Source organism: Microtus ochrogaster, unplaced genomic scaffold, assembly GCF_000317375.1.
Source record: "Microtus ochrogaster isolate Prairie Vole_2 unplaced genomic scaffold, MicOch1.0 UNK33, whole genome shotgun sequence".
Lineage (NCBI taxonomy): Eukaryota > Metazoa > Chordata > Mammalia > Rodentia > Cricetidae > Microtus > Microtus ochrogaster.
In genome coordinates, this window is record NW_004949131.1 from 2,394,767 (window position 1) to 2,419,020 (window position 24,254).

At 44.1% G+C, this 24,254-nt stretch overlaps 1 protein-coding gene across 1 annotated transcript in view; it reads left to right on the forward strand.

Annotated features, from left to right (window-relative positions):
* The first annotated feature begins 9,466 nt into the window (after positions 1 to 9,466).
* The window catches only part of Pik3r4 (phosphoinositide-3-kinase regulatory subunit 4), a 59,893-nt gene continuing 45,105 nt past the window's right edge, over positions 9,467 to 24,254 (forward strand). Inside the window, exons 1-5 of the mRNA XM_005368472.2 lie at positions 9,467 to 9,837; positions 10,912 to 11,685; positions 16,118 to 16,251; positions 19,157 to 19,739; positions 22,582 to 22,716. Of these exons, the coding sequence (XP_005368529.1) occupies positions 10,953 to 11,685; positions 16,118 to 16,251; positions 19,157 to 19,739; positions 22,582 to 22,716 (1,585 nt within the window). The 5' untranslated portion in view covers positions 9,467 to 9,837; positions 10,912 to 10,952. The remainder of the gene's footprint in view (positions 9,838 to 10,911; positions 11,686 to 16,117; positions 16,252 to 19,156; positions 19,740 to 22,581; positions 22,717 to 24,254) is intronic.

Sequence of the window (24,254 nt, forward strand, 5' to 3'; positions counted from 1 at the left end):
ATATGTCGAATTTATTGGAATGACTTACAGGGTGCTGTTCAACAATGGCTAGCTGTGAATAAAAGTTCAAGAATCCAGTAGTTGCTCAGTCCCACGAGGCTATGTGTCTCAGTGGGTCTGTATCTCCTGGAATCACAAAGAAGCAGGCTCCAGTGCCAGTGCAGGAATGGATGTGCTGACGAGGCCAGGGCAATCAGGCAAAGAGTGAACACCCCTCCTCCTTCTTCCATTGTCCTTCCAGCAGAAGGTGTGGCCCAGATTACAGGTGTGCCTTCCAGCCTCGCCTGGATCAAAGGCTTGTTGTCTTCCTGCCTCCAGGTCTGGATCAGAAGTGTGTCTCCATTTCTGGATCAAAGTTCATTCCAGATATAGTCAAGTTGACAACCATCACAATTTGCTTCTAGGCCATCATTTCTGTTACTATATTTACCTTGCCTCGTGACTTTTAAGTCTATCACACCGTATCTCCAGGCTTTGCACTATATGCAAGACTGGTGGAAGACCAAAAATAAAAACGGGTGATTGGCCAATTTCTCCTCATTGCTCTTTGTGTGATGCTGTGTGGCCATGAGAGGAAGCATGAGAAGCTCAGTTTGGTGACTCATGCCTGCAATCTTCATACTTGGGAGACTGAGGCAGGAGAATCACGGAGCACTAACGACTAGCCTGGACACACAGAGTTCCTGGCCAGGCTGACTGCAACTGCAGTGTGAGCCAAGCACTTTTTTCAAAAGGGTGTGTGCGTGCGTGTGTGATGCATATGTGTGTGCATGCATGCATGTGTGCATGCATTTGTGTGTGTGCTATAGTCATCATTCTCAGACTTGAATCAATCAAAAGTGTGTGTGTGTTATAAGTCATCATCGTACCCAGACTCTAATCAATCTAAAGTGGGTGTGTTATAGTCATCTTACTCAGACTCTATCAAAAGGAGACAAAGGAATTTCTAGTCGGGATTGGGTGTTGTGTGTAGTAGCTGACATGGCAGAAATGACCATTTGTTCCAGTCAAATATTTACAAACACACCAATCAATAAATGCACATTATCTATACAAAGGCCTTCTGTGTACCCATAGCCTCCACCACCTGACTATGCCTATTTAACATGCACATCCATTTCCGATGTTACATGTATCCTCTCGTTATACAGCATCTACAGGCCTGAAACAGTATCTGTGTGTATATATATATATATATATATATATGTACATATATATATATGAATAAATATTCAGTTGTTCTTCTCCAACCGTGGGGACTAATTTCAGAGTTGCTCTCAGATGACAAAGTCTGTGGCTGCTCAGGGTCTTCTACAAAATGGCATGCTATTTACAAAGAACCACGCAGAGAAGGACCATCTGAGTTGGATCCACAGCACCCGAGTGAAAAGCCAGCTGTGGCTGCAGACACCTGTAACCCAGCACTGGCTAGAGCGGACACAGGAAGGTCAATGGGGTTTGCTGCCAGCCAGCCTAGCTGGGGGGAAAAAAGGGTGAGGTTCAGTGAGAGATGGAGAGTGACAGAGGGGAGACACCTGGTGTCATCCTACAGTTGCTGCAAGCATGTCCACACACAAACCACTAGTGAATAAATCACAGTAATTCTTAGTTTTCATTTTGAGACAGGGTCTCCCTAAGCTGCCCAGCTGGTCTTGTATTTGCTACATAGTCAATCATGCCTTGAACTTGCAGTTTTCCTGCCTCAGCCGTCTGGGTAGCTGGGGTCAAGGCACGTGCATTCATGCCTGGCTCTTAACTAATGTCTTTTATGACAGATTCAAAGAGGGAAACTTGCACCTTGAATTGATATAAGAAGAAATGTTCCTTTCCACAGGAACTAGTTTATGTCCCTTTGCTGGGCAATGAGAGCTGTGGAAGCCACGAAGTTACCTGCTGGGATCCGCTGCTGTAATTTCACAGCTAAACTAAAAATCCAATGGCGTTTCAAGTTGCTAATTCTAAGTGTGATTTCTTGATTTCTTTTTTTAAAAAAAAGTGATAGTTATTGTTCCTATCTTTATCTTGTTTTGAGTTGATTTTGTGATGTCATTTCAAATGCACAGAGGAGAAACTGGTGGGGGGCAGGGTGGGAAACGGTGTCTGGCAGAGTGATGCACGGGTGTGCATCCCATGCCCACACCCCCGCTGCTGCTGGACCCCTCCCCATCCCTCTCTACCCCACCACGGCCAATGCACGAGAGCATGACTTCAGCACAGGAACAACAGACTCTTTTTCCTTTTTACTATAAATTTTAAAAATTCTGTATGAGTTTTTTTTTTGCTTTCTTTTTTTTTTTTAATTTAACATTAAAAGCACATTTCGCTCTGTAAACCAGGCTACCTCAAACTCAGATGAAAGCGCATCTCAGTTGGGAGAGAGCACACTTCAAATACACACAGTCAAACATGGCAAACATATTGACTAGAAGTTTAGGGGCTTAGGTTCAGGGTAGATATTCTTGGCAAGAATGCCTCCCAAGAGATAACATACTTCCTACCGTAGAAGATCAAAAGGCCTCATACTATTTGTGTACCATTCTAAGTGATGTTATTTGGCCTTTTATATAGATGTTTAGTAGTTTTCCACTATAAAAAACTTTTCCTCATACCCCCAGTTTGAACATAAAAAGTAATCTCTAATTATTTCCATGGTTGTATGAGATGCGACTTCTGTTACTCCATAACTTCTCAACCAAGGATTTTAGACTCTCCCAACCAACCTCGTGGGCACCGATCGCTATGCTACAGGCTACACGGTAATCATGATACATGTCATTTCACATGTGCGACTGTTTACATGTGGTGTTTACAACCTCCTTTTTCTTAGGATTCAAAGAGAGCAGAGAGTCCATGTGGGTACCTCACAGGAGAGCCCTGGTGGGGTAGCAGTCAGGAAGATGTAGGAAGGAATAGAGATGAATCTGACGGTTATACTTGGGAGGCAAGGCTAACTGCTGAAGAAGATTCACTCCAAGATTTCAGATCCTTGACTTAATAATTTACTCTTGCTTATGTAAAAATCTTGCATAATTTTGCCTGTTTAACAGTCTTTTTCCAGGCTGTAATTCAAGAACACAAGCTCCTGTCATCTTGCAGTGCCTCGTTAGGAGGCTTTGAGGCTTCACTGCATCTCAGCTGCAGGGGAAAGTGGAGGCCATTCACTTGTTAATGACATTGACCTCAAAGTTAAATGTATAATTTCTACTTGAACTTCATGTAATTAAAAAAAAAAAAACGTCAAATGGGCCTACTTGGAAGCAAAGAATGGGAGATATAGTCCTCAAAGAACAGCAGCTCTCAAAAAAAAAATCTCTTTTCTGCAGAAGGGGACATTTTAGGGTGTATTATCTAAAGGAGTATGCGTGGCTACTAGCTAAAGAATGGACCTGTGTGCTGGGTGGTGGTGGCGCATGCCTTTAATCCCAGCACTCAGGAGGCAGAGGCAGGCAGATCTCTGTGAGTTTAAGACCAGCCTGGTCTACAGAATTAGTTCCAGGACAGTTAGGTCTGTTACACAGAGAAACTCTGTCTCAAAAAATCAAACCAAATCAAACCAACCAACCAACCAACCAACCAACCAAACACAAAAGAATGGACCTAGTCTTGCTGGTTCCTATGCTTACGAATTTTTATTCATAAGTGCTGTATAGGTCCCTTCTAGAAGCCAAACTGCCACCATTTTCAGAATTTCTCCTGGGCCTGTGAGGAAAAGACCACCATAGCTGGACATGGTGACTGTCAATGTTCTCTCACAGAAGGAAGGGGCAGGGGGGGCCACGGGAACCAGACCTGAGTATTCACCTGCCCCTCCCAACCTTTACTGCATGTGGGATTGTGGGAGGGGGCCAAAGGATATGGGTAGCAAAAGATGAGGGCAAGGGTTTCCATCCACACAGCCACGAGGAAGCCACCATCCCTGCAGTGTGCAGACTTCCAGGGTGGTGGCTTTAAGGTCACCTGTGCTCCTGCCTGTAATCCCTTATCCATTGCTTTCTAAATAAGTCTAATAAACTCATTGATTCCTCTGGGGGACTCTGATGGAGCCATACCTCAGTTTGTTTTGGGGACCCTAGGAAGAGGGGTACACATTGTTTGTGCCTCCCCCAAGTAGGGAATTTTAGCAACAACGCAAACAACAAGAAAATGTAATTTTTTAAAAATTATTCTAAATACTATTAAATAAATTTCCTTGAGAAAATCTCCCATAGGAAGCCATAATTAATGTTTAGAATCAGTGAGAAGCTGTGGATATGGTTCAATGTTATTATATATAGTTTATTTATAAAGCATGTGTAAATCCCCAGGCCAACCTTCAGTACCACAAAACCCCAGGCTGATCTTGAGTACCAAAAAACCCTGGTGCCAATCTTCGGTTCCACAAAACCTTACGGTTGATCTTCAGTACCACAAAACAAAACTGGGGAAGGAGGGCTGAAAGGTAGAAAGAGAAAAGAGAATAGAAAAGAGAGGAAATAAAAGAAAATACTACCAGTGAATTCACCCCCCCCCCAAAAAAAAATACCAAAACCGGGTATGCTGGTTTTCTTCAGAAGCAGAGGCAAGGGGATCTCTGTGAGTTTGAGGCCAGCCTGGTCTACAGAGTGAGTTCCAGAATGATCAGAGTTACATGGTGATCTCTGTCTCAAAAATAAAAAAGAGAAAAACAAAACAAAAATAACAAACCCTAAAACTAAAATAAACAAAATCCCATAACTCCAACCAAACCAAAACCAACACAAAGAAAAACCCAAAACACACCACACACACACACACACACACACACACACACACACACACACACACACACAAAGGATCAAAAAATATTTCATGAGTTATTTCACAAAATGAAATAGTGGGGAAGGGCAAATGAAGAAAAGGGGGATCATCTTCACCAAGACAAACACGCTGGATTTCATAGCACTGTTTAGAATGATGCTCAGAGCATTCACAAACATGCTATAAATTGGAAATGTACATATGATATTAAAATCTCCCTGGTGATCTGTGTGCTTGTATTAATTCCTATAGGTATGGCAGACATCCCTAGTCTTGGAACACATGCTTTTATCTTTAGTGGTCATAACTTGATAAAGCCCGTGTTTATTAATTCAACATTATTTTTAATGTCAAGCACTGTTCTAGGTGTGAGGAGATCCTGAACAGGAGCCACCCACGTCTGTAGGGAAAGGATATGAAATGCAAATAGCTACTTCCCCAATCCAGTGATTTCACAGAGAGGAGGTCCTGAGAAAATGCATGGTCCTAAGAACGTAATAGGGGCCAGGTGGTGGTGGCACATGCCTTTAATCCCAGCACTTGGGAGGCAGAGGCTGGTGGATCTCTGTGAGTTCGAGGTCAGCCTGCTCTACAGAGTGAGTTCCAGGACAGGCTCCAAAGCTACACAGAGAAAGCCTGTCTCAAATGTCACAGAGGTGTGACAGCTACTCTTGCTTGTCAACTTGACTAAACCTGGAACTAATGAAACCTCTCAAATTAATGGGCATATCCATGAGGATTTTTTGATTATTTTTTAATAATTATTTTAAGCTGAAGATGCACTTCTAGTCTGGATTTCTGAGCTGGAAAGGCACATCTTTAATCCAGATCTTTTGATGTGGGAAGCCCCAGCTCTAATCTGGGCTGTGTCTTCTGCTGGCAGTCTACATAAAGGACATGGGAAAAGGAAGCCTCTCTCTTTGCCTGCTTGTTCTCAATCTCACTAGCAAGTCCATTCCTGCACTAACATTAGAGTCAACTTCTCTGGGGTTCCAGGATATACTGAAGATCACCTGAGACATCCAGTCTCGTGAACTGAGTCGTGAAGGTGACTCTTGGACCTTCTGCTGGTATACAGCCATTGTTGGACTAGCTGGCCAACTCGTAAGTCATTCTAATAACTCCCATACAAATATGTGTGTGTGTGTGTGTGTGTGTGTTCTATAAGTTCTGTTCCTCTAGACTAATATGGGGGCATCGGGAAGGACCTTCCCGGGGTGTTTACATTGGTTTGGTACTTAAACTATGGGCAGCTTCTGGATAAGCAGAGTGTCAGAAGGTGAAGGAAGAATGAATATGGAGGCTTTTTGCTTGGTTATACAAAAGGAGAAGGCCAGTGTTGGGGACTGAGAGGGACGTGGGTGATGCCAGCTATGGTGGGGGGAAGTAAGGGTCAAGTCACGCAGAGCCTTTAGGCCAAGGTGAGAATTTGAAAAATTATTAATTCTTTGAGGCTTCTTTAAGAATCACATTAACACCCCTTCTCCTCTCCCAGACCCACCCATACCTCTACACCTGCTCCCAGTGTCCTCTCTCTCTTTCCCTCTCCTCCCTCCCTCCCTCCCTCCCTCCCTTCCTTCCTTCCTTCCTTCCTTCCTTCCTTCCTTCCTTCCTTCCTTCCTTCCTTCCTTTCTTTTGTAACCCACAGAGTCCAATTTGTGTTGCCAGTACAGTTTTTATAATATGGTTTCTCTATTAGATGTTTAAAGCAGTATAAATCAGAAATCTAGATACAATGTTAAAATATTTCCTTGCTATCCATTGGAGCTTGAGCAACAGTCCAGGGGCCATGCCCTTAAAGAAAACAGACTCTCCCTCTTCCAGAAGTCATCAGCTATCAATAAGTTGAGGATTCTGAACTTTAACCTAAAGGTGAAGATGTACTTCCGGAGTGCTATAAACATAGCTGTCTTATATTTCTACTCTTGTTAGTTTTTTTTTTTAAATTTTTTTCAAGACATGGTTTCACTGTAGCTTTGGAGCCTGACCTGGAACTAGCTCTTGTAGACCAGGCTGACCTCGAACTCACAGAGATTCACCTGCCTCTGCCTCCAGAGTACTGGGATTAAAGGCTTGTGCCATCACCACCTGGCCTCGTATTAGTCTTTTGAGACAGGGTCTCACTTTGTAGGCCATGATGTCCTCCAACTCAGAGATCCACCCATATCTGCCTCCCACATGCTTGCTGGGTCAAAAGCATGTACAGTTACACACAGCTGGCTCAGAGACTTAGCGTGTTTGTTCTTGCAGAGGACCTGGGTTTGAGTCCCAGCACCCACATGGTGGCTCACAATCATATCTAACTTTTAATTCCAGTTCCAAGGAATCTGATGCCTTCTGATTGTAGGCACCAGGTATGAAAGTGGTGCAATACAAACATGTAGGCAAAACATCCATATAACAAAAGAAATCTAAAAAAGGTTTTAAAAATTTAAAAGAAGAAAACCAATGAAATAAAAAAGTATTTATGATGACTTTGAGATTCCAAGGGGTTGAATTTAGAGCCCCAAGAATGCAAAGCAATCAACCACCAAGCTACATCCCCAGAGTTCGACATAGAATTTATTAGACATTTTTTTCCAGAGAAGATAAATGAATGGCCAACAGTACATGAATAGATGCTCAACACCATTAGTCTTTGGAGAAATGCAGATCAAACCACAAGGAGATGTCACTTTGCTCCTACTAGGATGCTATAGTAATACAAGATGATTATCTTTGTCAGAAAGGACGTGGTGGAATCAGCATCCTCAGACTGTGCTGGTGGAAAGTAAAGGCAGGGTGCACCTTGGAAAACTCAGGGTTCTAATATGAGTTTACATTTCCTCTCCTTGGCATTTTCATTGGAAACACATCACAATGTAAAGACCAGCACACAAATGTTCCTAAGAGGCATTACTCACAATAACCAAGATGTGGAAACCCATCCCTACCAGCTGGCAAATAGGATGGCAAAAGGTGACATATCCACCACACAAAGGGACACTTGGCATGAACTGAGTGCCGACAAACCAGAGCTACGGCAACAGTCTGGGCAAATTGAAAGAAATCAGAGTGTATGCTTTATTCTCCACATATGAAATGTCTAAAATAAGCGAAATCCTTCAGAAATGTAAAGCAATGATTGTCTACTGCGAAAGGGAAGGAGAAGTGAGGGCGGGTCGCTCACAGCTTCAGGCTTTCAGTTTTGATGTAATAAAAAAGTTCTGAAACAGATTATAGCAATTGTACTTCTATAAAATACATTAAAAACCATTGTCCCCCCCCCCCACACACACACAGTGCTGAGGTGGCAACTCTTAACAACAACAACAACAAAAACCATTTAACTAGTGCTTGCTTACAGATTCATTGTCACCATGGCATGGAGCCTGACAGCAACAGGAGGCATAATACTGGAGAAATAGCTGAGAGCTACACCCTGGTCAGTAGGAAGAGAGAAACACGGGCCTGGCACAGGAATTTTAAACCTCAAAGCCTACTCTTGGTGACACACCTCTTCCAAGATGGCCACACCTCTTCCAAGATGGCCACACCTCTTCCAAGATGGCCACACCTCCGTGCCTTCCCTAAGCAGTCCACCAACTAGGGATTAGACATTCAAATATATGAACCTGGGGGGGGGGGCATTCTCATTCAACATCCTCCACAACGGCAATAGAAAGAAAATTAGAACACAGCCCCAGCTAAAATCCATCCCTACTTACTATGATGAACAGCTATAATTGCAGCACTCAGGAGGTTGAGGAGGAGGACACCAGTTTCACGCCAGCCTGGAATACAGAATGAGACTTTACCTTTAAAAATAAAATGACTAAAAAAATTTAAAATAGTGACTCTTGACACTTTGAAAAGTGTTTTTAACTTGATTTTTTTATTCGGCAATCTCACACATGTATAAAGTACATTCTAATTAATGCAATCCCCCACTCTTATTAAACAACCTCCTAATGCACTTTCAAACATTGTTTTCCTTTTCTTTTCTTTTTCCAAGACTCACTGAGTTTAGGCAGGATCATCTATGTGGTAATGAGTGTTCAACTACCCATGGAGCATGGCGGGTACTCAATGGGTACCCCACTAAAGAAAATGAGTGTTTCTCTCCTAGAATACATTAGAAGCTAATACTTCAGCATGCAGAGGCAGAGCGTGGATTTCTCCCCAGTCCCAGTCAAAATGCCCAGTGTTGTTCGTTGCAAGCAGTTACTACCGCTGTGGGGTCAAAACTGTATTTGGTTCTGCCATTAAAATAATAAAAAAGTGCGTGTACATACATACATACATACATACAGTTTTTGGAGAAAAGATATCTCATTGTAGCCCTGGCTAGCCTCAAGCAAACAAGAAATCTGCTGTCTCTGTCTCCTGAGTAATGGGATTAAAGGTGCCGGTCACCAATTGTACACTTTTTAAACCGATGAACTTTGTGACACATAAATTTCTTCTCAATAAAGTTGAAATCCAATTTGGTTGGGGCACTAGTTTTCCTAAGTACGCGGTTAAGTTTTCTGAGAGCCAGTGGCCCCAGAGTTTACTAGAGAAAAGTGCTTTCTGCCTGGGACAGCGAGGCCGCACCCCTTCCCTCGTTTCCTAGCAACCAGCTTCCTACTGTACACTTCCTCAAACTTCCCTCCGTCACTTCCGTTCTCAACAGGAAGTGAGGTCAACTCGGCGGCTTTCCCGGGAGTTCAGCGTTCGCCGCGGGTGAAGTAGTCTTCCTGGACGGGTGCTAGCACCGCTCCGGCCCTGGGCTGGTGCAAAGGCCCGGGGATCGCGGGACTCGAACACGCGCGGGCCCAGGGCTGCAGGGGAGGAGCCGGCGGTGACTCTGCTGGGTGTCCGGGGTCCCGAGTGTGCCTGTTCTCCCAGTTGCTCTCCCCCAGCTCTAGGTCTTGGACAATTCTGCTCTCCTCCCGCAACTACCCAGGTCCTGCGTTTGAAGGAAGACCCCCTCACAGAAAACATTCTCCTGCCGACTACCGTTCACGCCCAAGTCCCTCAGAGCTCTGCCAAGACTTCTCTGGGATCTGTCAGCGACTTTTGAGTTGCCAGAGGCCTGGGGTAAATGTTTCCCTGAGTGCTAAGCCTGGGGTAGGGAGGCAGGTCCTGCAAAATATGGGATTAGGTAACTTGGGGAAGTTTGCATTTTGGCTTACTTTTATTGAATGGCTCTGGCGGGGTTTCTTGTTTCAAATCAGACGAGTTTGCCTTGGTTTAGGTGGTGGGAAGCCACACAGCGAGGAGGCTGGAGGGGCCCAGGTGATGCTAATTTTGTAGATTTTAGTCTGACCCTCGCAGGGATTAAGTGGCCCATTTGTATCAGCTGATTCTTTTATACGTGTAAATGTGTTTTCTATCTGCAAGTAAGCTGAAGTTTTCTTAGACAAGGACTGAGTCATACAGCACTTTTGCGACTCTCATAGCCCCAAACACAGTGCTGAACGCAGTAAAGGTGCAGCCATGTTTTAGAATCTGCGTATCAGTGGATACGCTCTAACCTCTTTAGCTTAATGTTGAAAGGGTCACAATGGGCATAATGGAGCACCAGCACTTGGGAGGTGGAGGCAAGGGGATCTGAAGTTTAAAGTCAGTCGGCTATGTAGGGGGTTTTATGCCTAGCCTGGGCTATGCAAGACCTTATTGCAAGACAAAAAATAAAAATAGAAAACGTCAAAGGCATCTATTTGAGCATAACTCAAGATAGGTGGTGGTGGCACACGCCTTTAATCCCAGCACTTGGGAGGTGGAGGCAGCCGGATTTCTTGTGAGTTTGCGACCAACCTAGTCTACAGAGTGAGTTCCAGGACAGCCAGGGCTACACAGTGAAACTTTGTTTTAAAAACCCAATCCGATCCAGCCAACCAACAAAACCCCAGAACTTCTAAAACACAGTTCAGCTCCTGGAAGGGATGGCACAAAATAGCGCCACTTTTTAGATTAAAAACATCTAAAATTTAGACTCTATTTAGGTACATTATCCTGAATTCAATTCTGCTCTGGGATGCTCATTCATACATTCAGTAGAAAATGTTGCTCCTATCTTTTTGGAAAAGGCCAAATAGTGGCAAGTCCATTGCTTCCTTGTTTCCATTTTAATATGCATCTGTCTCTCCCTTTTCCCATCTTTTAAAATAGGTATTACATCTTAACTTGCTGACCCAGAGGTGCTGGTCATTATGGGGAATCAACTCGCGGGCATTGCTCCTTCCCAGATTCTCTCCGTAGAGAGTTATTTCTCAGATATCCACGACTTTGAATATGATAAGAGCCTGGGAAGTACTCGTTTTTTTAAAGTTGCCCGAGCAAAGCACCGGGAAGGCCTGGTGGTAGTGAAGGTCTTTGCAATTCAGGACCCCACATTGCCTTTAACGAGCTATAAACAAGAGCTGGAGGAACTGAAAATCAGACTTCATTCTGCACAGAACTGCCTACCTTTCCAGAAGGCAGCAGAAAAAGCATCCGAGAAGGCAGCCATGCTGTTTAGACAGTATGTGAGAGACAACCTCTATGACCGCATCAGTACCCGTCCGTTCTTAAACAACATCGAGAAGCGCTGGATCGCCTTCCAGATCCTGACAGCCGTGGACCAGGCGCACAAGTCTGGAGTCCGACATGGTGACATCAAGACTGAGAATGTGATGGTCACCAGTTGGAACTGGGTTCTTCTAACGGATTTTGCCAGTTTTAAGCCCACTTATCTTCCAGAGGACAATCCAGCAGATTTCAACTATTTCTTCGACACCTCGCGCAGGAGGACTTGCTATATTGCTCCTGAGCGGTTTGTCGATGGTGGGATGTTTGCCACCGAGCTGGAATATATGAGAGATCCCTCAACTCCGCTCGTGGACCTAAACAGCAATCAGAGGACACGGGGAGAGCTGAAGAGAGCCATGGACATCTTTTCAGCAGGTATCTGAGTCGGTCAGTTTAGCTAATTTGTGTATTTTAACTGTCAGACACAGAAATCTAGCTTTTTGTAAGTTGCCAGATTTCCAGACATTCCTTAGCATGCCTTCTTACACTGTTTTCAGATAGATACATGATTTCCTCTTTGGCCGTGCTTAAGTGATGAGAAAAATGCAGAGTGCCTTTCATTCATCTAAACATTCAAAACACACGCTGTGCCATGCTGGCGCCATGAAAGTACATCTCACCTTGTGTTTGCTCTGGCTGTGATAAGCATAAGATGCTCTCACGGAAACTCATAGTAAGGAAGTGGGAGCGATAAGGTAGGGAGGCAGTGCCGGAAAGGCCTCCAGTAGGGCGATAGCATTCCAGCCGAGGCCTCCCAGTGACTGGGAGTTAGCTTCGGTAGTTGGTGTGGGCAGTGTGTGATGCTCCTTCAATGTTGACATTTATAGCTGTGCATTTCCTCAGAGTACTAGTTGAGTCCTTCAGTGGTTTTGAGTTTTGTTTTGTTGTCTTTGTATATTCATATGTGTGCAGGGGTGCGTGTGCAGGTGTGTGTATGTACGTATGTATGTACGCAGATATACGTGTACAATGGACAATACCTGAGGAACTACACCTAGGGTTGTCTCTGGCCTTCATACTGTGCTAAGTTCCCTGCCAACTCTATTATTTTTGAGGCAAGGTCTCTTACTGGGCGGGGAGCTTACCATGTAGGCTTTGCTGGTCAGTGAACCCCAGAGATCTTTTCTGTGTCTGTGTCTTCAGCTCTGGAAGTACAAACGTGTACCACCCTGCCCAGCTTTCTTTTTATGTGGATCCTGGGGTTTGATTCAGGGCCTAATAGTTGCAAAGCAAGTGCTTTTCTCACCGAGCTGTTCCCTGGGCCCATGTGAGTGTTATTTATTTATTAGATTGTTTTGAGGCAAGGTTTCTCTGTGTGGCCCTGGCAGTCCTGGAACTTGTTTTGTAGACTAGGCTGGCCTTGAACTCACAGAGATCCACCTGTCTCTGCCTGCCTAGTGCTGGGATTAAAGGCGTGTGCCACCTCTGCCCAGTCGTTATATTTTTTTAAAAGAAGTTTTATAACTCTCTGACACTTACCAGACCACATCTTAATTGACTGTAGATTTTTGAACCAGGTAGCAGGATCCCATATTTCCACGGTGTAGAGCTTGTCCGGCAACTCCTCATTGTGTTCCCTGGACTAATGCTCGTACCTATGATGCGGAACATTCCTTATTCCTTTGGCCCCCGAAGGCTCTGCTGCCATCAGTGCACACATCTGGAGTTCCCATGTCCTTCATGGCATAGTTCTGGATGTTTCCAAGTGCCTGAGGGGCACACTTTTCGCAGCCCACTCCACAGACACACTTAGGAGTGTTGACAGTAGACTCTGGGGTCACCACTTCGCTGATGGCAGAATGGCCCTTTCTTTTCTTGTCCCCCTTGTTTGCAGGAGCCATTCTGCCAGGCCTGACTTAGAAAGGGTCTTCCTAAAGTTTTTTTCTTCTCTTTTTGTTGTTTGGTTTTTGTTTTGAGACAGGGTTTCTCTGTATGTAACTTTGAGGCCTGTCCTGGAACTCACTCTGTAGACCAGGCTGGCCTTGAACTCTTAGAGACCCACCTGCTTCTGTTTTTTTTTTTTTTTTTTTTTTTTTTTTTTTTTTTTTTTTTTTTTTTTTTTATGTTGTGTATTTTTTGTTTGTTTTTATCACAAAGACTTTTGTAATTTCCTTTTGATTTTCCTCTCAACACTGGGAATGGAACACAGGCTCTCACTTCACTCTGGAATTACAGGTGTGGCTTTCCATGTAACTGGGTTACATGTGTGGTCTTCCATGTAGTTGGGATTATAGGTATGGCCTTCCATGTACCTGGGATTATAGGAATGGTCTTCCATGTAACTTGGATTACATGTGTGGACTTCCATGTAGCTGAGATTACATGTGTGGCCTTCCATGTAGCTGGGATCACATGTGTGGTCTTCCATGTAACTGGGATCACATGTGTGGTCTTCCATGTAACTGGGATTACCTGTGTGGCCTCCCATGTAGCTGGGGTCACATGTGTGGCCTCCCACGTAGCTGGGGTCACATGTGTGGCCTCCCATGTAGCTGGGATCACATGTGTGGCCTCCCATGTAGCAGGCCTTACAGGAATGCAGCACCACTCTGATCTTCCTGGGTTCCCTTGATCCATTAGTTGTCTAGGAGTTGTCTTGCTTACTTTTCTATTCTGAGGTAAAACACCCTGACCAAGTCAATTTTAAAAAAGGACAGTGTTTAATTTGGTCTTCAATTTCAGAGGGTTAGAGTGTGTACACATGTCTCTCTGTGTTGGTTTCTCTTCTTGTGCAGCTTCCTGGATTCAGTCAAAGAGGTTTCCCTAATGATTTATTCTGATTCCTTCCCAGAGGCCTCACCTCTGACACCATTGTCAGACTAAGGGTTCTCCACACTGCCTTACAATGGGGATCTGATTTGAACACAGGAAGCCTTGGAGTACACCAGAAGTGTGTCTAAACCACAGGGCTGAGGTCTCATCTAGACAGTGTATGTTCTATAGGTATTCTGCTGTCATGGGTAGGATATTGTACTGACGTTTGTTAGATCTACTTAGTTTATAGCATGGGTCAGATCTTTTATTTCCTGCCTACATATGACGAATTAAGTATTTTTAAATGACTTTATGTCTTGGTTTTGCCCCACCCCCCACGCACCATGCAGGAGAAGCTGCAAGGGGTGCAGGCGAGCACATACCTGGTGCATGTTGGAAGTTGGTGAGAGCTCATGGGAATGGTTCTGTCCTTCCACTATGTGGATTTAAGAGACTGAGCTTAGTCATCAGACCTGGTCTTTACTCCTTGAGCATTTTACTGGCCTCAGAACTTGATTTTTTTCCTTAAAAATAGCTGTTGTTGGAAGTCCTTTATTCTGAAATTGACATTGTATAAATAGGAATTAGCAAATTTACTGAATGTTTATTAGTTATTAGAATTATGTTAGTTGACAGGTGTAGGCGGAGGCTGCTCGTTCATTCCCGGCATCCCAGACCTGAAATAATTATACAAAGACTATATTAATTACAACAAAGCTTGGCCAGTTAGCTCATGCATGTTTCTAGCTAACTCTTACATCTTGAATTAACCCATTTCTATTATTCTATGTATCACCATGAGGCTCGAGGTTTACTGGTAAGGTTCTCTGGCATCTGTCTCCTTTGGCACTTTCTTTTCTTCTACCTCTGTTTGGAATTCCTGCCTTGCTCTATTCTGCACTGCCATAGCCCAAAGCAGCTTCTTTATTAACCAATGGTAATAACACATATTCACAGCATACATAGGGGAGTCTCACATCAGACAGATTTTTTCAATGGACAAAAATTGGGGAAAAACATCCTATGGAGTTTGTATTTTAGTGGGCACAGAAACAGGCAACATAAAATAGTCCACAGTGGGTACTATTTGGAAAAATACTAGTGAAAGGAAAGAATATGGAGGAGCTGTAGTGGCTTTTGCAATCTGTTTTCGCTTTTGTTTGTTTTTTTCTGAGACAGGTCTCTGTAGCCCTGACTCTTATGGAACTCACTTTGTAGTTCAGGCTGACATTGAATTTACAGAAATCCTTCTGCCTTCAAAGTGCTTGGACTAAGGGCGTGTATCACCACACCCAGTGGTTCCTGAAATCTTAAACAGATAATTAAGAAAGGATTTACTGCCGACTGACCGGAGCTGAAGGAGGTGGAGGTCAGATCCTCTAGTACTTAGGGCGAGTATTCTTGCCAGAGGACCCAGCAGGTCCAAGGCTGTACGGTAGTTTTTTTAAGGTCTAAAAGACTTGGTAAATGCATGTCATTTAATGACTCAATAAAATTGCTGTGAACAAAAAAAAAAATCAAAATTGCTTTGTGCTTTTGAGAATGTAAGTACTTAAAAAATTGTTGAAGGTTAATGCAAAGTGGTTGAATTATTATTTCCCTTTTCTTCTGATTTGCTCCCACGTTTTAAAGACTTGGTGTATGTTTGTAATATTTAGCACTAGAAATCAAATTCACTTGTTGGTTGTGTTCTGTCTGCCTTTCTAGGAGGGGAGCTTGTGGAGACAGGATTTTACCGCACAGTGCTAGTAGCACCTGTTAGAGGCAGTACCTACTACTTTGTAGTTCTTGTGAACTTAGTGCTGCGTTTCTGTACTAAAGGGTTCCTTGTGACTTTTAAACTCCTTTGTGTATATGTTTTTGTAAAAAGAAAAAGTGAATGATTGTCATTATTTTTATACCCTGGCCACAAGCAATTAGACAATATGTTTAATATTGCATTAAACATTTAAATTCAGTTGATTTTTGCATTTCGAGTGTTGTGATTTTTCTGAATTTTGCTCTGTATTACGTGATCTCTTCATGTTCTAATGGATTATGTCCGGTTTTCCAGGCTGTGTGATAGCTGAGCTTTTCACGGAAGGTGTACCATTGTTCGATCTCTCTCAGCTGCTGGCATATAGGAATGGACATTTTTTCCCTGAACAAGTGCTAAATAAGATCGAAGATCGCAGTATCAGAGAATTGGTAAGTATGTTGCAAATATTTGCTGTACAGTTTTAATGGGAATGTGTCCTCGCTGTCCTGGAACTCACTGTCTCAGTTCACTCAGGGCAGGCCTTCTGCTGTAGCCTCCAGAGTGCTGGAATACAGGCATGAGCCACCACGCCCAGTCCCTCCTCCACAACAAAGTTGGGACAAAACCTAGTACTAATAAACATACTTTTGATACCTTATTAGAAAGAAATATACTGTTTTCAAAAAGCACATTTGACATTAAAAGAAAAATACAGAAAAATGAATCCATTATTCCATGGTAATCTTGACTCTGCTTTGGGCGGATTTGGAGGTGGGCCGAACTCCTGAGATAGAGCTTGCAGCTGAGGCAGGAAGAAGGCAGACGTCTGCAGTGCAGAGCGCAGCAGCGGGCCGCTCCGTGGAGGCAGGTGTGGTTCTCCTGGAAGGGAGCTACACAGTCACTGGGTTATGGTGTGTAAGGCCATCTGGTTGGATGTCTGGATCGCTGTAGGAGGCGTCTTTTTAGAGTAACTGACACTGTGCTAAGGACTCCAGTGTGTGTAGAATACTCTGCAGTATTCTGAGTGGGGAAATACGCAATCTGGTGGCATAGGCCTGCAAACCCAGTTATTTAGGAGGCTGAGGAAAGGGAAGCTCAAATTCCAGGCCTGCCTGAGGGTTCAGACTGTGTTCTAGGCCAGTTTGGTGAATTCAGCAAATCCCTATCTCAAAATAAATAAAGCTTTTAGGAGGGCTGGGCTGTAGCTCCAGGGCCAGCACTGGCCTGGAATGTGTTTGCTGAAGGAAGGCTGAAACAGGGGAGTGTAAGGTCCTAGCCAGCCTGGACTGCTTGAACAAGGTCTCTAGGGCAAAGTAAAAGCTGGGTGGTAGTGGCACACGCCTTTAGTCCCAGCACTTGGGATTCAGAGGCAGGGGGTTCTGTGTGAGTTTGAGGCCAGCCTGATCTAAAAGAGCTAGTTCCAGGACAGGCTCCAAAGCTACAGAGAAACCCTGTCTTGAAAAAAACAAAAAACAAAGTAAAAAGGGAAATACTGGAAACAGGGTGCTCTGGAGGAAACCAGTGTAGCTTGTGGTAAGAAATAGAAGCACACTTGCTGCTCCCCGGTGTGGTTGACTCTTGCCAGGCCATTTAGCTGAGCAGCTTTGTGTCTTTGGAGCAACATTTTCTTGATTTGACAGTCAGTTTGTTTATTAATCTTTGAGGCGTTAATGCAAATATGAAAGTTATTCTTAGGTCATTTTACCACATGGTATATTTGATTCCCCTAAGTCAAGTACTAGTTTCCAGGTTAGAATCTTTAAAGAAAGCCAAAATTGGAGATACGTGGAAACATTGAACTGTTTTTTATATATTAAAAGAGTTTATGTTCTTATATCAAGTATATTATTTCCAATGTTTACATTTGTTCCAAGGAGGCCACTTGATCATTCCTGGCTGCTCAGCCCCGAAATAATCACACAGAAACTGTATTAATTAAATCACTGCTTGGCCCATTAGCTCTAGCTTCTTATTGGCTAACTCTTACATCTTAATTTAACCCATCTCCATTAATCTGTGTATTGCCACGTGGCAGTGGCTTACCAGCAAAGTTTTGGCATGTCCAACTCCGGTGGCGGCTCCATAGCTTCTCTCTGACTTTGCCCTTCTTCCTCCCAGCATTCAGCCTAGCTTTCCCTGCCTACCTAAGTTCTGCCTTGCTATAGGTCCAAAGCAGTTTCTTTATTCATTAATGGTAACCACAGCACACAGAGGGGACTCCCACATCACACATTTTTAAGTATTTTATTTCCTTTTAAGATTGTGTGTGTGTGTGTGTGTGCTCACTCAAGAGCATGTGAGTGCAGAGTTCAGAGGTGTGTGTCTGTGTGTGTGTGTGTGGGGGGGGGAGAGCGTGCCAGTGCAGAGTTCAGGTGTTCAATCCCCTCTATCCGCCTGGAGTTATAAATAGTTGTGAGCCACTCGCTGTGGGTGCAGGGGGCTGAGGAGGTGCTCCTAGGTGCTGAGCCATCTCTGCATCCTATTATTTATGTCTTTGAAGTGCTGGGACCTCACACAGGACCTCACACACTGATGCTGTGCTCCATCCTTGAGCTACGTTACTAGCCCTTTGGTTCTCCTCTGGACTAAACTACACTTAAACCATGTGCTAATCTTTTGGATTTGTGGTAGTATAGTTTAAACCAGGACTCCTAGTTGTGGCTCTGAAATGATATCAGGAGTCCTATAATTTCTTCCAGATTCGTGTGTTATTTTGTTTTTTTCTGAAGACTTGTTGCTTTTTTAATAACAAATGTCAAACAGGGTGTGACCTCTTATGTACCGGACTCTCTGCACCTTCGTGTGTAGAGTTCTGTTGCCTTCTGGGAGAGACACAATTATTTTGTAGTTCTAAAAAAAAAAAAAAGTAGCTGAAAATGGTGGTGCATGCCTTTGATCCCAGTGCTCAGGAGAGGCGTAGGGCGTGGATCTCTGTTTACAAGTACCTGCTTCTGATCTTTCAAAGTTTCCCTGAGCAAACATTCTTATTTTAGGGCAGAACGTTCTGTTTCTATTGAGAAAGAACTTACTGGTCTCCATAGTGAGTTCCAGGCCAGCAGGGGCTACATGGTCAAAGAAAATATCAGAATTACTTCACAAATCCTTTAAATCACATGTAATTGTCTTCTAAATTGTGTGTGTGTGTAGGTAGGTGTATGTGAGATCTTCTGTAGTCCAAGCTGGTCTTGAACTTATTACCACAGCTCAGGAGGCTGGCCTTGAACTTGTCACACAGCCCACGCTGTTGGCCTTGCCCAAGTCTCCAGAGTGTGGGGGTTACAGATGTGAGCCATCCCAACTGGCTTTCATTTCCTGTTCTAAAATGGACCCTGTTCTCTTTCTCCTTTCACGTAGGTAACTCAGATGATCCACCGTGAGCCAGAGAAGCGTTTGGAGGCCGAGGATTACTTGAAGCAGCAGCGGGGCAATGCCTTCCCCGAGATATTTTACACTTTCCTTCAGCCTTATATGGCTCAGTTTGCCAAGGAAACCTTTCTCTCTGCCGATGAGCGGATTTTGGTCATACGGAAAGACTTGGGCAACATTATTAACAATCTCTGTGGACATGATTTGCCAGAAAAAGCAGAAGGGGAGCCCAAGGAGAGCGGGCTGGTTGTCCTGGTGTCTGTCATAACGTCCTGCCTGCAGACCCTGAAGTCCTGTGACTCCAAATTGGCCGCCTTGGAGCTCATTCTGCATTTGGCCCCTAGGCTGAGTGTGGAGATCCTGCTGGACCGGATCACTCCATACTTGTTACATTTCAGCAACGACTCCGTTCCCAGGGTAAGGGCTGAGGCCCTGAGGACGCTCACCAAAGTTCTTGCCCTTGTCCAAGAGGTTCCTCGTAATGACGTCAACATCTATCCAGAGTACATTCTCCCAGGCATAGCCCACCTGGCCCAAGACGATGCTACTATCGTCAGACTTGCCTATGCTGGTAAGAGTTCATTGTCCTAATTATGGCCTTGCGCATATTTTTTGAGTACTGACTTTCATACCTCTTGACTTTTTGATCTCTTTGGGAATTCCTTGTGTGAATTTTGCTCTTGAATTATGAATACACATATCCATGTTAATATTTATAGCTAATCTATTCCTGGGGCTCAACTTTTGTGTATACGTGTATATTTAAAAGGATTAGAATTACCAGCTGCAGAAGTGTACAGTGTGAACTCTCACAGTTTGACCTGGAATAGTACACTTAGCTGGAGGAGGACTCATGTTTACAAGTACCTCTCTTATCTTTCAAAGTTTCTGTGAGCAAACATTCTTATTTCAGAGCAGAATGTTCTGTTTCTATTGAGAAAGACCGTGGTGTTGAAGGGAGGTTTGAGTTAAGTCCCCATCTCCTTACTTTAGTTTTCAGGATGTGTGACATCTTGATGAGATGGGTATGTCACGCACACCTACTTGTTCTGCTTAGAATTCTCCCTCACAAAGCCCAACAGCAAAAATTCATGTTTTTAGCTCCTTGAGCTAATTCTGAATGCTTACTTCACCATGGGAAATATCACTGAGACATTTACATAATCCATAATTTATATCTATGAGCTAATGGAAATGGACCTTCTGTTTGGAAATCTTTGTACATATGTAGAACATGCATGTGGCTTTACTTTAAAAGCCATGTGCTTAGTAGTTTATCATTTGCTTATCGGCGTTAATAGAATACATGAAAGCTGGGTTTTGGACAGTATATATATAGTATTTTATATTTAGGCACAAGTCCAAAGGATTTCTTTTCATCTCCAGTGGTGCTGGCATAGACATATTCTGTCTAAAGTGGATTGAAAAGTGGGACTTAATGGGGAGTTAAACTGCCCAGACTTAAGGGGCCCAGGAAAAAGTCTTTCCTGATCATAAAGGTATATGGCCAGCCCCCTGTGTCTGTGGCTTCTGTATCTGTGGACTCAGCAAACCGAATATTGAAAATATTTGAGAAAAGTCTTTATTAAAAATATATAGCTGTTTTGGTCATCCCCTGAAGAACAGCAATATAGTACAGCAGCTGTTTACATGGTGCTGTGTTAGGTGCTGTAAGTAGTTTGAAACGGAGTCTAGAGGTGATTTGAAGGAGTGGGAAGACGTGTTAGAGTTTGTACGAGCGATGGCACTTTCTGCAGAGGACATGGGCTTCTGCAGAGGAGGCCTAGGGTTCCCCGGCCGTGGATACTGAGGACAGTGCACAGGTAGTCGGGATGTGGATATGTTTGTTTAGAGTTTGGCTTTTATCAGGTATGACCTAGAAGTCTCCTGTGTCTTATTTGTTTGGTGTTAGGGATCAAGCCCAAGGCCATTGTGCTGCCTGGTACACAAGTATTCTGCTGAGCTACACCGTAGCCCCTGGTTTCTCCTGTTAGGGTGTTATGGGATAACATCATGTTTATGCGGTTCTCTCTCTCTCTCTGGAACGGTCTATGTGCATATAAGGGCAGGGGTGGACGATGGCTGTCTTTTTATTTCTGTACCTTCATTTTTGAGACGGTCTCACAGTTAGTCTGGAACTCCCTAATCTGGCCAGGCTGGCTGGCCAGCAAGCCCTAGGGATCCCCCGTCTCTGGTCTTCCCAGCACTGGGATTCTAGGCCTGTGCTCCCACATCCACCTCTCCACATGGGTGCTGGGATCTGAGCACAGGCCGTCATGCTTGCATGGTAAGCACCACTGACTGAGCCATATTCCCAGCCCAAGTTTTTGTTTTATTTTGAGCATTGTTAAACCTGGCCATGGTGGGTACCCTAACATGAACAGAATTGCTGTATCTAATAGACTCAACTACAGTAGGGTGGGTTTGGTTTCATAGATGTTACAAAGTAAGAAAATGTGTAAAGCTGTGGATTTGATCTCTAGCACTTAGTTCCAGTTTAAGGTAGTTACTGTATGTTGAGTGTTATTCACTGCTAAGGAAGAAGAGCGCAGTCTTTCCTGCTGGGTGTCATAGGTGAAGCACAGATGCAGAAGACGAGAGAATACAGAGTAGGGATGGAGACAGAACAGTGAGGAACAGATGTAAATGGCGGTGCAGGTGACAGCACCCTGAGGACGGGACCTGTTGAGTGGGGAAGAGCGTCAGAGCAAAGACAGTGATGCAGAGGTGTGACCAGCAGTCTCCCCTTTGTCCACTGAGACTTCAGGGTGTACTTAGACAGCGTCTAACGATGGCCCATTCAGTTTAGTAACGGCTTTTTAAGGCACTCGTGACTCCTCGTTTATCTGAAGAAACCGAAACGCAGGCTGTTGAAACAGAAAGCTGGTAGGTGTCAGGCTTGAGGGCTGAGGCCTGGTCTGGCAGATCCCAAGGCCCCATGTGATGTTACTTTGGTGCTAATGTTTCTGTGTTAGTCAGGTTACCTTTAAAGGCTGTCTCTGTGAAAGAATGAAGCATGTTCTCTTTTTCTCTCATTAGAACTGCATACTTTATTTTAGACAGGTTCTGCAAATGAAGAATTTTTTCTTGTTTTTTTTTTTTTTTGTTTAGAGATTGTCATAGATTGTGTGATCAGTCACAGAGACTGATTAAGTGCTAACTTGCAAAATTCTGCTTTTCCTGTGGATTTCTTGAGTGATATTTAGATGCATAAGGACTTGGGGATCCTGGGCCTTATGGTGACCCGCAGTCATCAACACTCTGGAGGCAGAAGTAGGTGAAGCTCCAGTTTGAGGCCACCTGGGGTGCACAGGACCCTGTCTCAGAAAAGCTAAAGGACTCTGGGAGGAAAAGCGATGAGCAGCTTGAAGATTGGAGGTCATGGTTGTAACTGTTCTGGTGGCATCTTCTAGAAAACATCGCTCTACTGGCTGAAACAGCTCTGCGGTTCCTGGAGCTAGTGCAGCTAAAAACTCTCAACATGGAGAACGACCCTGATAGCGAAGAGGCAGATGAAGCCACACATCCAAACGGAGACTACGACACAGGTGGTGTTATTTCTCCTCTTAGAATTTCCATCGTTTACACTGGGTTGCTGATGGTAACTTGCAAAAGCTGTTGTTTGTTCCTCTTGTAAAGGGAAGGAGCAGCGGGCAATAGGGTCTGAAGGGCCTGGCACATTATCCTGTCTGTTTGTCCTTACACACTGTTAACTAGAGGTGATCCACTTGGCCCTGTAGATTCCACACTTGCTTCAGCCGGAGTCGTGTGAGCAGTAAGCTGCCAAATTGTGTGATTCTCGTTAAAAATGGAAACATCCTCGCTAAAGAACCTAAGCCCTTTCTTCTTGCTTGACTAGTGTTGAGTATCTTAGTTAGGAGCGCTTCTGATTCAGTAATTAATGTCTCTGGTTTACATATCAAAGTTCCCTGTGATGATTAAATCACCTGTGATAATTAAACTCACTGAGGCTGGTGGCTTAGGTTTCTTTGTATCTATAAAAACTTTGGACAGATTTTTAGCCAAAGATTCAGAAGTAGAATTAAATCAGCTTTGTGCTGGTTTAAGTTGCGAAGGATTAGAGAAGTCTGGTTTATACATTTGTATGCCGTGGGCATCGGAAAGGAGACGGAACCTTTTCAGACAATGAATTTAGCTGTCCTCTTTGGAGGAGCTGGAGCTTCCTTCACCTCAGTGAGTGTATAGTTTTCTGTACCAGTTGTCAGCTTTTCCTGAGTAGCACTGGGCAGCGTAGGATTGCTTTGCCCCTTTTCATAAAGCCGAGAGGTGGCCAAGTATGTGTTTTGTAGCGAGGGAACAATAGGGAAATGGCAAGAACTGTGACCAGTGCTCTCAGAGTGGACTTTATTATTTTTTTCTCTTTTTTATTTTATTTTATTTTATTGAGAAAAACAATTTCTGCCTCCTCCCAGCCTCCCACTCCTCCCCCCTCCCCCCACTCCTCTCCCCTTTCCCCCACTCCTCTCCCCCTCCCTCTCAAGTCTGAAGAGCAGTCAGGGTTCCCTGCCCTGTGGAAAGTCCAAAGTCCTCCCCCCTCCATCCTGGTCTAGGAAGGTGAACATCCAAACTGGCTAGGCTCCCACAAAGCCAGAACATGAAGTAGGATCAAAACCCAGTGCCATTGTCCTTGGCTTCAGAGTGGACTTTAGCAAGGGTCAAACAGACAAATGAGGATGAACAGGAGATGTGGTCAGAGAGGAAGACTGCTCAGACCATATAAAGAACATATGATATACATGAAATAACATGTACATATATACACATACATACATACATACATACAAAATACATATATACATAAAATACATACATGAAATCAACTTTAGAAGTTACATGCTGGGTCAGTGTGGCATGTTAGTGGCCTTGCGTGAGTTGATCTTTGAGGGAGGTAACAAGTGCTGCTTCCTGAGGCTTCTTCCTACATTTCCTCTTGAGCTCATAAATGAAGAGGTGCTTTGTGGGATGGTGACTGAGCTCACAGCATCCCACTTACTGACCTGTGACCAGTGGGAAGGCTCGGCACACAGTGAGCTCACAGCATCCCACTTACTGACCTGTGACCAGT